Below are 18433 nucleotides of genomic sequence, written 5' to 3'. Positions count from 1 at the left end.
AGAATGTTAGGGATTGGAAGGGACCTCAAAAGATCATCTAGTCCAATCCCCCTGCCGGGGCAGGATTACCTAGACCATATCACACAGGAACGCGTCCAGGTGGGTTTTGAATGTCTCCAGAGAAGGAGACTCCACAACCTCTCTGGGCAGCCTGTTCCAGTGTTCAGTCACCCTCACCGTAAAGAAGTTTTTCCTCAAATTTAAGTGGAACCTCCTGTGTTCCAGCTTGCACCCATTGCCCCTTGTCCTGTCAAGGGATGTCACTGAGAAGAGCCTGGCTCCATCCTCATGACACTTGCCCTTTACATATTTATAAACATTGATGAGGTCACCCCTCAGTCTCCTCTTCTCCAAGCTAAAGAGACCCAGCTCCCTCAGCCTCTCCTCATAAGGGAGATGTTCCACTCCCTTAATCATCTTCGTGGCTCTGCGCTGGACTCTCTCTAGCAGTTCCCTGTCCTTCTTGAACTGAGGGGCCCAGAACTGGACACAATACTCCAGATGCGGCCTCACCAGGGCAGAGTAGAGGGGGAGGAGAACCTCTCTCGACCTACTAACCACACCCCTTCTAATACACCCCAGGATGCCATTGGCCTTCTTGGCCACAAGGGCACATTGCTGGCTCATGGTCATCCTGCTGTCCACTAGGACCCCCAGGTCCCTTTCCCCTACGCTGGTCTCCAACAGCTCTGCCCCCAACTTGTACTGGTACATGGGGTTGTTCTTGCCCAGATGCAGGACTCTACACTTGCCCTTGTTATATTTCATTAAGTTTCTCCCCGCCCAACTCTCCAGCCTGTCCAGGTCTCTCTGAATGGCTGCGCAGCCTTCCGGTGTGTCAGCCACTCCTCCCAGTTTGGTGTCATCAGCGAACTTGCTGACAGTGCACTCTAATCCCTCATCCAAGTCATTAATGAATATATTGAATAGAACTGGTCCCAGAACCGACCCTTGCGGGACTCCGCTAGACACAGACCTCCAACTGGACTCTGTCCCACTGACCACCACTCTCTGGCTTCTTTCCTTCAGCCAGTTCACAATCCACCTCACTACCCGATCATCCAGACCACACTTCCCCAGTTTAGCTGCGAGGATGCTGTGGGAGACCGTGTCAAACGCTTTACTGAAATCGAGATAGACCACATCCACAGCTTTACCATCATCTATCCACCGGGTAACATCCTCATAAAAGGCTATCAAGTTGGTTGAGCATGACTTCCCGTTGGTGAAGCCATGCTGAGTGCCCCTAATGATCCCCCTATCCTTGATGTGCCTAGAGACAGCACCAAGAACAAGTTGTTCCATCACCTTTCCGGGGATGGAGGTGAGGCTGACCAGTCTATAGTTACCCGGGTCCTCCTTCTTGCCCTTTTTGAAGACTGGAGTGACATTCGCTTTCCTCCAGTCCTCAGGCACCTCTCCCGTTGCCCACGACTTAGCAAAGATGATGGAGAGTGGCCTAGCAATGACTTCCGCCAGCTCCCTCAGCACCCGCGGGTGCATCCCATCAGGGCCCATGGATTTATGGACGTCCAGGTTGCTTAATTGGTCCCTGACCCAGCCCTCATCAACCAAGACAGATTCCTCCTCTATCCTGACTTCTTTTGGGGCCGCAGGGGTCCAGGGCTCCTCAAGACAGCCTCCAACAGTATAGACAGAGGCAAAGAAGGCATTCAGTAACTCCGCCTTCTTTTTATCCTCTGTCTCCAGGACCCCCACCTCATTCATCAGTGGGCCTACATTGTCTCTAGTGTTGGCTTTACCTGCAATGTATTTGAAGAAGCCCTTTCTGTTGTCCATGACCTCTCTTGCAAGGTTTAATTCCAAGGAGGCCTTAGCTTTCCTAGTTGCCTCCCTACATCCTCTGACAACAGACTTATATTCCTCCCAAGTGGCCAGCCCCTCCTTCCACGATCTGTACACCCTCTTCTTCCACTTGAGTTTGCCCAGCAGTTCCCTGTTCAACCATGCAGGTCTCCTGGTACCCTTCCTTGACTTCCTACCTGCTGGGATGCTCTGATCTTGAGCTCGGAAGAAGCAGTCCTTGAATGCTAACCAACTATCTTGGGCCCCCTTACCTTCTAGTACCCTGTCCCATGGGATTTCCCCTAGCAATTGCTTGAAAAGGCCAAAGTTGGCCCTCCTGAAGTTCAGGGTTGTGATTCTGCTAGCTATTCTGTTCCTGCCACATGAGATCCTGAACTCTACCATCTCATGGTCACTACAACCAAGGCTGCTCTCAACCTTCACCTCTTCAACCAGACCCTCCTTGTTAGTGAGGATAAGATCCAGCAGCGCTCCTCTCCTAGTTGGCTCATCCACCATTTGCATCAGAAAGTTATCATCAACGCACTGGAGGAACCTCCTGGACTGGGGATGGCTGGCTGAGTAGGCCTCCCAGCAAATACCAGGGTAGTTGAAATCCCCCACAACAACCAGGCCCTGTAATTGAGAGACTGCTCTCAGCTGCCTGTAGAAGGCCTCATCACCCTCCTCATCCTGATCCGGTGGCCTGTAATAGACACCCACAACAGTATCACCCCTGCCAGCCTGCCCGTTAATTCGCACCCACAAACTCTCAACTCGCTCCTTATCCGCCCCTGGACAGAACTCAATACATTCTAGCTGCTCACTCACATAAAGAGCAACTCCACCACCTCTCCTTAGCGGCCTGTCTTTCCTGAACAGGACATAGCCATCCATGACCACATTCCAGTCATGCGAGGCGTCCCACCAAGTCTCTGTAATTGCCACTAGATCATAGCCCCCCGACCGAACACGGATTTCTAACTCCTCCTGCTTATTCCCCATGCTGCGTGCATTGGTGTACAGGCATTTCAGGGAGCGAGCTGAGCAGACCGATTTCACCCCAGGGGGATGGGAGGCCTCCTGGTCTACCTCAACACTAGAGCGTTGCCCCAGTGTTGCAAGCCCAGCTACTACCCCATCCCCCTTCGAATCTAGTTTAAAGCTCTCCAAATGAGCCCTGCTAATTCCTGTCCCAGAACCCTTTTGCCCCTACGACATAAACCTGATATAATATTTAATTAAAAGCAAAGCTGACACTGACAGGATGGGGTAACTATTCAATATTTTGTTTCATCCTCATTATTCAGCGTGTAGTCCCAAGGTATTTCTTATGGAACACCATCCAAATGTCACCCTCACTACAGAATAATTCATTATATTAGGGACTTTTTTAAAGAAAAGAATTAAGTAGCTGAAACTGGGGTCTGCCAAATTAGACATACAAGTTTTGTTCCCAGGTTGTGTAACCTCTGAGTAAGGTATGAAGACTTTTAACAAATACTCAGGAATATAAAGTGAAATAATTGTTAGTACTGTCTAAACTGTCAGTGGGCTGAGTGGCAAGGGGCAGGAAAGCAAATATATTGCCCCTCAAGGCCAAAGCTCACTTTGCTCGGGAGGGGAAGGGAGAGTAGCAGCAGCCACTGCAAGAGGGTCTGTTTCATCACGCACCACGCAGAAGCCACCTCTGCGTTTGGACCGAAGTGAAGCACCACAGTACTTTTTCCTGAGATTTTGGCAACAAGCCCAAAGCAAGCTATCAATGGCATTTTTCAAAAGGCTGCGACTCACCCGAATAATAAATGGATTTCCAGTAGGCCACAGCAAGCACCTGTCTGCCCCACAACGTGTCCTCTCCAACAAATTTCAAAATCCTGCTGCAAAGCAGGAAGGCACCAGAGCCCCTCAAAATTAAGCATGCATCATTTATTTATTTATATAAGTGAAGTCATACGTCAGCCAAATCTAGGGATCACTGCTTCTCTATCCTCAATAACACCTACCCCAGATCTGTAATTTCACTTTACACTTATAAGAAGTTTCATTTCGGGGGATCAAATTCTTTCTACTTCCACCTCTGCCTAGCTCTGCGTTCATTTAATGCATTATTTCCATTAAGCTCAGGAGAGTTCCCAGCCCAGGGTATTTCTGATGGAGGTCGATCCAGAATGGCGCAGCCCAGGATAGCAACCAGTTAAATCTTTTCTAATCCCTGCATTCAGAAATGGTGGCTCACAGTGGCTGGCATGCAGGAACTGAATAGAGCAGGCAAGCTCGTATTTCTCTCACCAGGCCAAATTAATAGAAACAAAACCTGATTTCTCCTTCTCGTTTTCCTATTCTTCCTGCTCCCCAATATTTTTCCTCTTTCAAACAATTTTTTTTTTTTGTTTGAGAAGCTTAAATGTTTGGCTGCCTTCTGAAGAAACGGGCACAGTGACAGATGAAAGGCCATATTCATCGCCTAATTCAGAATAGGGAAAAACCGACTGCTGTGCATTTAAGATTCTAACAACCTTGCAATTTTGTATAGGCGTTTTCCCCAACCCGTTCTTTTGAAGAAATCTGCTTTTATTCTGTTAATAACTAACCACAGTTGCAGCAGCATGGATCCGATTAGCAGTTCTTACGCTACAAAGGAGTGGGGGGGAGGGCTGTGAACAGGGTTGCCAATTTGTCCACCTGGGTCCCCAGGAGAAAGATTAGATGAGGCGCTTGCTCCTTTCTTCCCCACTCACTCGCTGCTCTGCACTAGACAGACTTCTTCAAAGCTCAGCCACTGACTTTATTTTTTTTTTCCTTTCTAAAGTCTCATTTAACCGCCCCTCCACATGTTCTGCACTCTGTGTCACCGCGTCCCTCCAAAGCGATGGCGTGAATTGTGATGAGAGGGGTTGGGAGAGGCTGCGGCCGCAGCTTGTCCAGCCCTTTCTCTCACAACTCTATGGGGCCTCTGAATTGCTTTTAGATTTCGTACATTATATTTTCTTAAATTTGTCCAAACCGTTGAAAAAAGTGTCTACATGCTTTAGGGAACGATCCAAACCCTGTAATCATACCATTATTTTTTTACTCTGTTCTTTTAAGCCTTCCATAAAAATGACAGTTTTGCTTGCATTTAGACTGAAGTAGAAGATTGCAAAGGGTTGCACGGATTTAGTCATTTGTAATTACTTGGGACACAACATTACATGTTTGTTAATACAAAAAGCATATGCTTCAGCTTGAGAAAAAACATTCCCCATCTCTTTATAAAATGTCAATTAACCAGGATATAAAATTGTAATTGATGCAAGTGATAAATGCCTAAAAGCTCCTAAACAAAGGACAGGGTAGTATTTCTTCCTTATATTTGGCTCATTTCTTCCTTCCAGAAATGAAACCTACCCTGCCACACACGTGAAACTTCTAACTTCAGAATTCCACTTAGGGAGTTAATTCCAGTTCCAAAAGGAAGAAATTTTCATTATCAATGCTTATTCTCTAGACTGCATTTATAACGACGAGAAGAGTTTTTCTCTAAGCTGTTCCACATTGTGCCTACTGTTTTGAGGAGCCTGAGAAGCACAACATATGTAGCAGACATACACTTCTAGTATTTGTCACCTAATAAAAACCTTAACTCCTAATTTTAACATTTCCAAATTCTAACAAAACCATATATCAGCTTTCACTTATAATATCTGCAGTGTGAAAACATGCAAGATATCAAAGAAAAGGTGAATGTGAACTGAAATTGCTGTTTCTTATCCATATTTCTTTTCTCTTGACCCATCTACACATAAGAATTGCTCAGAAAAAATATTCATCATCAGGTGGCATTAACTCGAAAGACCAGCAGTCATAGAGTTTCACTCCTCCCTGCTCCTCCTGACTCTCTTAAGTTCAGGCAAGCAGGTGGAAATTAGAGCAGCGCTGGTATGTGGCAATGGAAATATTCTGCTAGCCCTGCCTGCCACTTTTCATACTAGCCCGTTGCCTGTGATTAACGGACATTTTAGTAGCAAAATATATGTGCTCTCACTAATACTGTCCTCAAAAGGAACAAACTCTTAGATAATCCAGTTTTTCTTATTGCGTTACATTGCATAGTACATAGCCCTGGTCTCAATGGTTCTCAGGGACGGGAGAGAAAAGGGCAAGTTGAATGCATAAAGGATAAAAGCACCTTGAGGCAAACCCACTTCCAAAACCATTTGGTGGGTCTGATCTTCCTGAAGACAAGATCTATCATGCCATATTTCATCTCGCCCAACAACAATAAGCTCCAAAGACCAGTGCAGAAGCACAGCAATTCTTCATGTATTTTTAATCAACTGAGAACTTTCATCCGGTGAGTTCCCTCTGCAAGGTCACACACGTCACGCGCAGCCACGTGCCTCTCATGAAGTTTGCAAACGCCAACTTCTATGTCAGCTTCTGTTTGGAAGGGGGAGTATCAATGTTAGCAACCCCTGGTTATACCATTTATAAACATGCAGATGTGGATTATTAAAGATTAATGCATTTTGGGATTGGTGTCGGCATTCCGTTTGTCTCACGCCGAAACCAATTCTGTTCTTCATTAGTCAACGACAACCCACATCACCCTGTTGTGGAAGAGAAATCAAAGGTGCAAGTGTGAATTGAGAATAAGTGATGAAACTGATTACTAAGAAACTTAACAGCTGTAATCAATCAACACATCACAATAATTTGTGTTTGCGTTCTAAAAACCCACTTCGCAATTTGACTTCCACATCTACCTACAGAGCGTTGCTGTCAAAGGGCCATTTGAATCTTTGAAGCTGCAGCTCAACCTGCATGAATTCTGTCCCTAAAGAGGAGAGAGAATATCTTGCTTTTCATTAATTTTTAAAAAAATTATTATCTGGAGGTAGTGAAAATGTTCTTCTTTCGACACTAAATGGCTATTTTCTAGCTGGCCCAGAATTAATTCAAGCCATATTTGCAATTGTTCAGGTTCCTTCTTCTAAGGAGGGACACGTCCCGTCTAGTCAAGTCTGACGCTAACTATAAAGCATGAAGGCTGCTTTAAATATCTCTATGGCAGTGATACACAGTCCACTGAAAACTGCAACAGCCTGTCCCATCACAGAAACCAAACCACTTACAACATTTACGCTCTGTTTTATCTAGGTATAACCACCATCTGTCAAAAACAACAAAAACATACTGATGGAAACCTGAGAGACTTTTCCCATTCGCTCATCAATCTCTGCTTAGTATTGCAAGGGACGAGGGAGTGAAAGACAACCTTTTAATTTATGGTAATACGCAAATTAATGCCTATTTGGCAACACAAAGAAGGAAAGTGAATCTCTGTTTGTGCAGCCAAATAATGACAGAATAAAAACCTGCAAACATTCAAAAACAAATATACACTGTATCAAATTTCTTGACAAAAACATAAGGTCAGGTTGGATGGGACTCTGAGCAAGCTGATCTTGTTGAAGATGTCCCTGCTCATTGCAGCAGGGTTGGACTAGATGACCTTTAAAGGTCCCTTCCAACCTAAACTATTCTGTGATTCTATGATTCTGTAAGTGGGTTGAGTTCGAAAAGTCAGAAATAAATGCACAGGTTAATGATTAAATGTAAACAATAATTGTCCAATGATGGCCTTGAAGTATACATCTAAAACTAACAACAAACACACCTGTCAAATCTTGGTGGCTGTGGTTAAGCATATTTGAATTTTGTTACGTGAACCAGAGCACGTGCATAATTATGCAAAGATTTTAATTGGATTTCAACAGCCGTTGTACTCTAGGTAGATTTGTACCAGCATGGAGCTACCAATGACTCACAGAGCCACAGGAAGCGGCCTGCCTTACACGCTGCCACGGCATGCACAGCAGCAGATGCCCCACCGCGCTGGCCCTTCGGCAATTGCTGGGATGGCAAAAAGAGGCCTGGCCGGAACCAACAGAGAGGACAAAGGTATGGGGCAGAGCACAGCTATGGGGATGTGAGCGCTCCCGATCCAGCCATCTGGGGCAGGTTTACATGAAGCCTTTGTAGGGTGCTGGATGACCCTCAGTGGTGTGCTCCCCAGACCCTGCAGGATGTTCAGCCCATGGGGCAGGAATGTTCGTCACTGGCTTACACAGCAATTAAATGCTGAAACTGAAATGTGTCACCATGAGATATAAACGTTGATAAATGAGATATTAAGCAACTGAAAACACTTCAAACTAAAAACCAAAAACTACCCCTAAAAAATAACGACCCAGGACATGCTGGGTTTGGTGATTTATTATTTTTCTATCTGACGCTTAACTTGGAGCTGACGAAAAACAGTAGGTTGATGGTGCTGGAATATGAAACCCTCTGTCATCAGGAAAACCTAACAGGAGGAACTCAAACAGCGTGTCTCTGTCTCATTTCATCTCCTGCACCTGTTCTGGCAAGACCACCTCTACAGAGAAGGACACCTCCCTGATGTCTCTGGACAGACTGAGAGTATGATAACAGTTTTGATAGTGCCTTTTGTAGCACAGGCTCTCCTCAAGAAACTAGATTGAGACTATTTAGTTATTTCATGAAGCCTTCAGACAACACACTATTCATCAGTTGTGACCTGGGCTGAATTCTAATAGGTATCCTAGGTTAGATGCTCCATATGCTGGAAGCAATGCCTGGAGCTAGAGCGCCTTACAATTTGCTTGTTTTTCTTCTTGTCAACAGACAGAAAAACTCTAAGTATTGTTCAAACCCTTCAAAAGAAAGGGTTTTAAATTACTGCTACGTGAAACATTCACGTATTTAATTTATAAGCATTCTAGATTTGCAAAACTGCTGAATAGATGTTTTGTGCACTAGCAGTGATTAAGAACATAGCTACGTCAATGGCATTTTGTGTTTTGTTTTTTTCTGGTCCGGATGCCAGTGAACAGCATGCATCTTCCTTGCAACAAGCTGTTGCAAGATTTTTACCTCCGGAGATACCAAGGGGGAAATACTGATAGATGTGTTAGAATAATCTTTCTAGACAGGGGGATCATATCCATTTTACAAGGATATAATCCCCTTTCTTGTTTTGCAATTATTTTAGGGTACCTGTAAAACTTCAACAAAAAGCATAGCATTACAAATTCACTTTCATATGGTAGTCTTCTCTCCCTCAAATAATGTTTGAAAAGAGTCCATGCCATATAATGTACCAGTAGTGGTGGTCAATGGACTCAATCCCAAGCAAAAGATTTTTCCAAATTCTTGTTTAAAACAAGATCTGTCCGATTGGCTTGTCTTACTGAAGCCACTTCTGGAAACAGTTCAACTCTTAGGCTTCTCCTTTTGTAAGGCATGAAAGAAAGCATCACTCCTATTCAGATTTTTGCATTTAAATGTCCTTTTGGACTATGACAGACTATTGCTCACTTTTTCCTTCTCTCAGCATTTTAGTCACTCTAGTCTTTCCACACATTGACTAACATGCACACCAAGGCAACATTTCCTGCTACAGCTCTCTCCCCCCCATTCCCCTCTTGCTCCTTTTTTGCCTAGAGTGCTAGCTGTAATTCTGACGGGTCCTGGATTTCAAGCTAGCTAGCTGATCAATACAGGAGGGGAAGACCTCCAGGTTTTGAGAGAGTAGAGCTTATCACTGAATGGAACACATTCATTGACTCAGATAATTATCAGAATTAAAAATTTGGGGTCTTTTTAATCAGGAGGGTGCTGGCCACTGGTTAGCATAAATTAAGATGACTGGCAATAATATTCCTAAGTGAGACAATCCACTCATGAATTTCTTCCTGAAAATTGTAACTCCAGCTGTATCCAAGCTCCTTGGTGAAAGAAGATATGAATACAATTATAATAAAAACAACAACATAGCTGATGCGTAAGCTTGTTTGTTCAGAAAGTAAATGTAACGTATTAAAAGTGCAAGTCAAAATACTGATCTATGTGAAAAAAATACTTCTACGTATTTCTAGAATGGCATTTGCTATTTGTTATTAATATAGAGTAACCTTCTCCTGTACAGATAAAAATTGCTGCAGACATTTAAAAATAATAGAATCTATTAACTCATATAAAATCTGCTTGTTCATCATGGGTTAAGGGATTCCTGTTCTATCAGCAATCTTCCACAGAACTCTTAATATTAAAAATTTTTGCTGCTTACACCGCAAGGGAGAAAGAGCTGACAAAAGCCTTTGGCCAGTGAGATCAAAATTGGGGATGGGAGGGAGAAAAGGGAGTTTAGCTTATTTACATTTTTGCTTTGTTAGTAAACTGGAATGGCTGGAGCAGGAGGGAAAGAAAGAAAAAAAAAAAAAGAGAGAAAAGTGAAATTAACAGCCACTAAATCTTCTGGCAACAGCAGTGCATTTTGATGATGTGCTGTGTCAGCTTCCACTAATGGTTTAGGGTTGAATCAGGCAGTTCAAGACCCAAAGCAGTGCAGGGCATCACATCTCATTCTTTGGAAGAACACATAGCCTAATTATGAAGATGGCTACAAAATAAAGAGATCAGGATTTCTGGCAAAGCAGAATAATGATCTACTTAACAGGAAATCAGAATGCCACTTTGAATCCCTAAAAATCACAAGAGTAGGATTTCAGTCCTGTAATGAATGTGCATCTGAACAAGAGGTGTTACCGAGAAAACTATCTTTCTGAACAAAACCCGTCGAAGTTGCTTTTTCTGCTCTTAGGGGTTAATCTCCTTGGTCTATTCCAGTAATGCAAATGGAAACAAAGCCTGTGTATGTGTGCCACTTACCGCACAAAATATCCGCCCAGTATTTCAGAGAGCACAGGAAGGAAATGCCCACTGAGCTAGGGACGTGCCAATGTCAGTGCTGCCTGTGCCAGTCCATTCCCGTGAAATTCGCGGCGTGCGGCAGAAAGCAACGCGGGGTGGCAGGCTTGCGGTGGGGTGGGGAGACAGCTTAAACAGGCAGTGGAAGAGAATCAGCCATTTGGGAGGTTTAACAGGGGGCTGTTTGTTTGTCTGCCCTTTTGATGTTAAATTAGTCTTCAATTTTGTTGCAAGGAAGGAGGCACTGGGAAAAGGATGCTTCTCTTCCAGTAAACCCTGGGAAAGCAACACCTTTATTTCAACAGCCTTCCCACCAAGAACCCCCTGCAACATTTTGGCTTTCCCTAGCCACAGCTATCAGCAACACAACAGCTGCTCATTTTACAATGACTTGCTGGAGAGAGAATGATTGAAAGAGCCAATCTATGTCACACGGAGTAGCTGTGGCACAACATCGCAGGAGGTAATAGGAGAGGAATGAGGTCAGAACAAACAAGGGTAGGGTGAGAACGGAGAGGAAAATAGCAGCGAACAAAATTATTAAAGACGAGATGCTGTACTACACAATCTATGTTTAAAAACGGCCACAACCTGAACACTGCAAACAGCCACAGAAACGCAAACAAGCTCTGTATTACTTTTTCATAGGGTCTCATGAATATGGCTGACAAAAAAAGCTACCAAAGTCCTGGTAATGAAGCACAACGGTGGGAATACACTTAGGTGAAAGAACAGTCTAATGCATACAGCTTGAAAGCCCCAGCACCCGGCAGTGTCCCACTAGTCGCAGGGTTTTAAATAGCAGCCTTGCTTGTGTCGTTTTGTAGCTTGAAAAACGCGGCGGCAGCAGCAGCAGCAGCAGCAGCAGCAGCAGCAGCAGCAGCAGCAATGCTACCGCAGCTGCCCGGCTCCCCTCTGGAGAGCGCTGCATCAGCTCACGCCTGGGAGTTCACCTTTAGCAAAAGAGCTGCAGAGACCAGGAGCTTGCCCACACCGGGGAAACAGCAGCAGGTGATTTTGATTTAGCACCATTCATAAAAATCCTTCCTGAGGAAGTGTTGCTTTTGTGTTACTGCAGCAGCCCAGAAAACCACCAAGCAAAATGGTAGCACGGTTTGTACGAAGAGGCAACACTTTTCACTAGACCGGTCACAAAAATGAGCTTTTGGGCTCAGCTGAATTGATGAAGCGACTCTGACCCTGACCTTTTGGCCCACGTCCCTTCTATTTTTACCCCACAGGGATCAATTGGTTTCATAAATGTTATTACTTTCCCCTACACACTGTCCTGTTCCCATCCTTATCTATCATGGCTACAATAAAGCTATTTTCAACATCACAACGTTCTTTCCCTATTCAGCGATCAGGCTGCTAAAATGCCAGTCCATTTACTGGTCTGAATCTGATGGTGGGAAAATGTTACCTTTCCGGCTAGCTGGACTAGCTGGCTTCACTCAACAACAGGGACAGGCTTCTGCGACACATACTGGGAAATACGCTGCAAATACGCACATAACGCAAATACTCCGGTCCTGCCGCTGTCCCCACTACTCCTGCCCCACCTGAGCACGTGCTGCCGGTCAGAGTGACTGGAGAGGGACGAAATAACTGCAGGGCACACATGCAGCATCAGGGCTCGACACGCTCAGGCCACGTTTAGTATGCAACATTCCTGCGTGCACTAAGCTTACTCCCCTTTGCTTATCTAGTTTAACCTCTGTATACAAACAGGCATGTACATTTTACACAGATACCTTTGTATTGAATACTGAAATACACGCTACTCACTGAATTTTAACCTGCACTTGGTTTACAGCACATAGAAAGGCATCACTGCTTTTGTTTCTTTTAACTGAGCTCCACGTTGATTTTTTTGTGGTTTTGTCAGCAACTGATGTTATCCCTAGGGTAATTATCAGCACTCTCCTACTCTTAGGAATTCCCCTAGTATGCAAAATGCCAGAAAATAATAAAAAACTTGAGCATCAGAAGGAAAATAAACTTATCTGAAATACCAAACACACATTGCTGCCTGACCCCCTGCAAGTAACATGCCAGATGGGTGGGGACAAGGTAAGAACTGGAATTAATACATGACTTTTTTCTTCCTGGTATCTTAACAGATTTCCACAAACTTCTGAATGTACATGAATGACTGTGTGTCATACTCTATGTGGCACAAGAGAGCGAGTGGCAAGCATGCCACTGGCCTTTCAATTACTACTGGTGGGGCTAGATTCCTAGTAACTTGTTGACCTTTGCAAATACTAAGAAATATCTCATACAATATTCTGTACTCATGTCCAAAATTACATTATCATAATACAGGATTGGAAAATCTCTGCCTCATCCTGCGGGTCTGAAACCACCATACAAGTCCAAGAGCCAAAACCAACAAAAATAAAAACAAAAAAGGGAACCTGTAAATAATAGAGAGAAATATGTGACAGACAGATGACACATGAAACAAATACAAAAATTATGATCAAATATTTGCATTTGTCAATGATAAAGACATTTATCAAACACATATGTGGAGTCAAGCTCAGAATTTTAAGCATTCTGAGTGCTTGGCAAGTGAAGGTTAGATGGAATCTACCCCTGCTTTAAGCATGCATTTTTTTCAGAAAAAGGCCCCAGAAACGCAGGATTCTCAGAAAATAAATGAATTTGGAATACAGGAGTGCTTATTTATTTAATAAACCCATCTATGGGTTTGATTTTGTTTGTTGGAACCCACTTACCTGGAATACTCGCTGGAGAAATGGGACCAGATCTCGATTGGTTGCTTCCAACGGGAGAGCCTACAGGGGAAGGTGATGGGCCCCCGGGGATGCCAGAGAGATGTGGAGAAGCATGAGGGGAGAACGGAGACTGTGCAGGGTTGCTCTGCTCCCCTTGGCTGCTCGTAGAGCCTGATGCACTAACGGCTGAGCTCAGGGTTGCTTCGGTTCCAGTCGGCAAGTCGTCAATGGATCCAGATAAATCCTGAGGAAAAAGGAAAAAAGAACATAAGTAGTCGTATGAACTAATACTCAGGCCACAGGACTCGAGGGCTGGCATGGCAATGAGGCCGATTTGTTTACTTATTGCAGCAGATAACTAACTGAGAGCCTGTCTTTAACATTGGTTCATGTAGTTAAATGATGGCAGAAAACGAGGATAGTACGTAGAATTCTCCGCTTAATCTCTAATTCTTTCGAGGAAAAGAACAAGCAAGGGCAACAAATGAATTGGAACCAAATTCACGCAACATTGAATTTAACCTTTTCCATCTGGATTAAGCTTTCAAAATTAATCCCACAAATTCTGCTTGAGCATACTAAAACTAATGAAAATGATACATCAGTTTCACTTTCACTACCGTTACAATCACAGCTTATACAATTCACTCTTTAAACCATCACCAAAACGAGAGAAGAAGGGTGTAAAATACGCAGCCCTTGTAACACTCACATGCAGCTCCTTCACCTTGCAGAAGTGACACAAGAAGAGGCCCTGCCCTCAGCAGCAGCACCGGACCCGCTGGGCCCCTAGGAGCAAGGAAGGCTGCTTCTCCATTTCCATCAAATACCAGTTTGACCAGTGTACAGTTCACAGTTTCTCTTCAATTTCATTTGAATGAACTGCAAAACAGCTGCTCCATTTCAGTTCACAACTGCTGCATTTTCAATGGGAAATCTCCTCCGTAGGTCAAAGCACATCTGAATTCTAACTACAAATTGCTGGGCATGTCCCCTAAAGCTGTAACGTGGGAGTTATACTGGTCTTTGGATCTATGGGAGTAATTTGTTTTTAAATCATTGTAAAATCAGATATGAAAAACCAAGAATGCTGTGACAAAGCAAGTCCATGCCCCTTAACTGTCAGGAAAAACGTTAATTCCTAAGCATCACAGGCGCAGAGACAGCTGTGCGTCCATGACTATCGGCAAGGCACAAGTTAAGGAGCACGTTACTACTTCTATTAGCGAATTAAGGCGCAAACAAGAGGCAGAGGACTACCTCACACATAAAACAGGTCATTAAATGACCTTTGAGGCTTCCAATAACTGGGATGACAGAGTGTGTTACTTTGGCTGATACTGACTTCACTTGTCTGGCTCATGCAAGTGGCTGCACCGTAAACAACAGGACCCGTCCTCTGAGTAGCAAAAAAACAACTAGGCTCTGCCTGAGCAAAGCGCTCAGGAAGCAAAGCCTTACTGCTGCCTAATTTTCATTAAAAAAAAAAAAAGTTATTTTTGGAAGTTACAGAACTTGGATAAAACGCAAAGTGGTGTATTTAGAGCAAGAGTGCTGCCTGATGCTGACTACCTCCGTTACGAGGGAGGCTCACAGCCAGTCTCCCCCAACAAGATATAGACAGACAGTTTTCCAAGGCATGGAAGAGTAGGATTAACAGTTTAAACACCAATAACATTCATTAGAAGCCACCTAGAATGCTACATGTTATTCCTCCTTGTGCATAAAGGTAGTAAATACAACTCACCTGACTTAGCTCTCTGCAGGACACCTTGCAGACCTTATTTCCAATGAATTTCCACGAATACTTCAGGCACAAAAACTCTCACCACAGGTTAATTTTGCTTTTCTTGACAAGCACAAAATTGTACGCATATTTCATTAGGCATACGAGAAGCAAAAATTAAGTTTGAAACTTTAATCTACGTGTGGACTCTGCATTCACTCAAGAGTAGCTTTCCAAATCCCTATAAATGGAAGTTTAATTGTGAAATGGGCAATAAACTATTTTCACTGTTTCTTTTTCGAAACTATTAACTGTAGGAAATGTAAACAAGGAATAACACCTTTTGATACTGTATAGAGCAATGCTAGAGATTTTTTACAGTAGAATGTATTTGGCAAACAGGTAAGCAATTACTGCTTTTCCATACATAATATGGTATTCTTCTAAATGGAATCAAATCGCTGCTGTCGTGATGTGTAACAAATGCCGCAGGAAGTGCTGATAAAACAAATGCTGCTGAAAAGCATATAATAAACCCCTGAAAACCGAATGTAGCAGAATAGAGCCTATTCTAAAGGAACACAAATTCTGCATAAAAAAACAGATAGGCACCCAACTGATAGATATAGAAAACACAGGGGTTTACGTTTAGAATAACAAAGATTTTAAAAGGGCGTTTGGATTAAAGCTTTCATTTGTTTCGGCAAGCCATGAAGTACTTGAAAAACAAACACGCCAAAATAACGCAAACCCATGAAGCAGTTAGCACTGCCCATGATGAAATTATCTGTTGTTCAGAGACCAAGGCAAAACCCAACCATTCCCCACAGCATCTCCCCGGCTTTCCAAGCGTGTAGGGGAAGGAAGGTGGGGAGGAGAAGGAAGTTTGCTTTTCCCACCAGGTCACATCTGACTCCTCCAGCCTCCCGCAGGGGTGGAGTGACTGATGAGTCCCAGGCGTTTCCTCGAGTGCCTGCCTTCCAGGGGTTTCCTCCCCAACCTGATGCAAGTCCTTCACAAAAGCGTAAAAGAAAGAGGAAAGCTTGCACGAAGCCAGTCTATCTAAAGAGTGAAGCCACGCCACCCTCCCCCAGAACACGCAGAGGGAGCAGCCAGGTGGGCTCCGCAGCCGGGTGGGCTCCTGGCGGGCTCCGCAGCCGGGTGGGCTCCTGGTGGGCTCAGCAACAGGGTGGGCTCCAGGCAGGCTCAGCACACCTACAGTGCCTTGCGCTTCCCACACACGCTTGGCATAAGCACTGGAATTTCCTCCCTGGGCTGGGGAACTTCGCAATCACCTCATCTGCCAAGGATGCTAGGGCAGCATTCATTCATCAGACCCATCAAGAAAGCTGATATGATAATGAGGCTGCTCTCCGGACAGCCCGAAAGGCCGTTGCCTATCTAGATGCCTGGGCTGTGCTACACAACCTTTACCTTGGGTTACAGAAGGCTAAAATGAGAAATATCAGCTGTTCTGTGCAGGGTGGTTTGCAGATCATTACTTTATATTTTTTGTTAACATACACTTCGTGGCCTTACCTAGTCTTCTAGGGTAGAAAGCCTGAGTAGGCAAGCAACTGGGAAACTTCCAGCATACAAAGGCTTTAGAAACACCTCTGTTATCCACAAAAGCTAATTGGGAAATTAAAGAGAAGGAGAAGAAAGACTTTATGTGAAACACCTGGACAGAAAGAGCAGAAGTCGACTTACTGTTCTCCTGTTATCAGTATTTTAATGCTTGCTTTTACCTCAGTGTAACAGAACAGTAATGAAGTCTTGTGCAATTTCCACATCACAAACATTTATTTATACATAAAATACTGTACACGTACACATTATATACATAAATTACATGGATATACTTGCATTTACTTAGCATATCCATATGTAAAGCTATTAAAAAGCCTACTAATAAGAGAAATTCACAGTGGTTTAAGCACAGAGCCTAGTTAACAAAGAAGCTCTGTAACTAATACTCCTCTAGAGGACAATTTAGTCAGCAGGGCACCAACTCTATTCTTCTTTTATAAGTACTATCAGATCTATGATGCCTGTAAAGAACAGAGAGACCTTACTTACTGCATCTCATTCAAACCAAGGCACCTTCAAGCTACAGTGCTTCCATTTATCTTGTTGGAAAGCTGGCAGGTTAGGTAATTGCTGGGATCCTTTTAAGGGGCTGAAGTCCTCGTACCCTAAGGCATGCCTTAAATTTTGCCTCTTTCCAGAGGCGTATTCTGGAAAGCACTCCTTTCTTCCGGTAAAATGTAGCAAGTCTAGAATTACCAGAAATGTCTTGTTATACAGATCTGTTTCTTGTAATCTTATTATTCTTATCTATGGTATTGGTATGACTATATTTTCAAACGTGGCATGAAATCTAAGAAAAAATGAAGGATAAAATAATTTTTCTCCCCTGTCACAAATCCATATCACAGTTCTGTATTCCCTATGCCAGCTTGACATCCTGTATTATTCAGGACATCCCAACCAGCTTTCAAAGTTCATTTCTAGATAATACCTTGATTACAAACTGAAATGTCCCTGCGCAGGATTTATCTCTTTTAGCGAAGTGTTTTATATCTGACTATCTTCACTTCTAGCCCCATCCATGCACAACCTTTATTCTTGTCCCTCTGACAAGTACAAGAGCTAAAATGAACAGGATCACATTGTGCTTGAGATTATGATGTTATGCCTTCCTGGTGGTATGATCTTATCAGACTGACAGAAGAGCCACTCTCGAAACAGCACACCAATTTACTACTGCAGTGTGGCCAGCAAGGAGTAGAAGGAAGCCTATGTAAAGCCAGAAAACCCGAAGTTACTTACAAAGAGAGCACAAGAAAAAAAAATACAAACCCCCATATATAATATAATAACATTAACTTACTCAAGGAATACACCTAGATCCAATAAACAGCAAAAAGGAGACTACAGTGACTCAAGTAATATCACCACAATTTTACACGCAGTGTGACAGGATTAGACCATTCACCGCAGAGCAAAAAGTTACACCGCAAACACTTCACACAGTTGCTGGTTTTGCTCAAGAATGTCTCAGCAGACATAAACCAAGTTTTTACTACAGGGATCCCTTGCTAAATACCTACAGTCGAAAAATGATGAGCACTTTCTCTGAAATCAGTAAAAAGGAAAAGCGTGAAGCACCTTGCTAACTGAGCTCCTACATTGCTAAATTACACCCTAAGTTCACAGTTCACCACAGGTTACTGTAGTTTGGGGCTCTCTTGCAGGGGTTGTGCGGAGCATATACAACCTGGGATGTATTTAAACTTCCCAGCTATTGCCTATCATTTCCTTTATGCCCAGGGCATAGAAGAAACACAGAGGTATTCTGTAGGTATTAAAATTAAAG

The 18433-nt window shown here is 43.6% G+C and overlaps 1 protein-coding gene across 2 annotated transcripts in view; it reads right to left on the bottom strand.

Moving 5' to 3' along the window:
- The window catches only part of ARID1B (AT-rich interaction domain 1B), a 341543-nt gene that overhangs the window by 95405 nt on the left and 227705 nt on the right, over positions 1-18433 (bottom strand). For both annotated transcript variants that reach the window (XM_068408105.1, XM_068408190.1), the window contains exon 5: positions 13329-13572. In XM_068408105.1, the coding sequence (XP_068264206.1) occupies positions 13329-13572 (244 nt within the window). The remainder of the gene's footprint in view (positions 1-13328; positions 13573-18433) is intronic.

This window comes from Nyctibius grandis, chromosome 1 (assembly GCF_013368605.1).
Source record: "Nyctibius grandis isolate bNycGra1 chromosome 1, bNycGra1.pri, whole genome shotgun sequence".
Lineage (NCBI taxonomy): Eukaryota > Metazoa > Chordata > Aves > Nyctibiiformes > Nyctibiidae > Nyctibius > Nyctibius grandis.
This window is presented reverse-complemented; position numbering and strand designations above follow the sequence as displayed.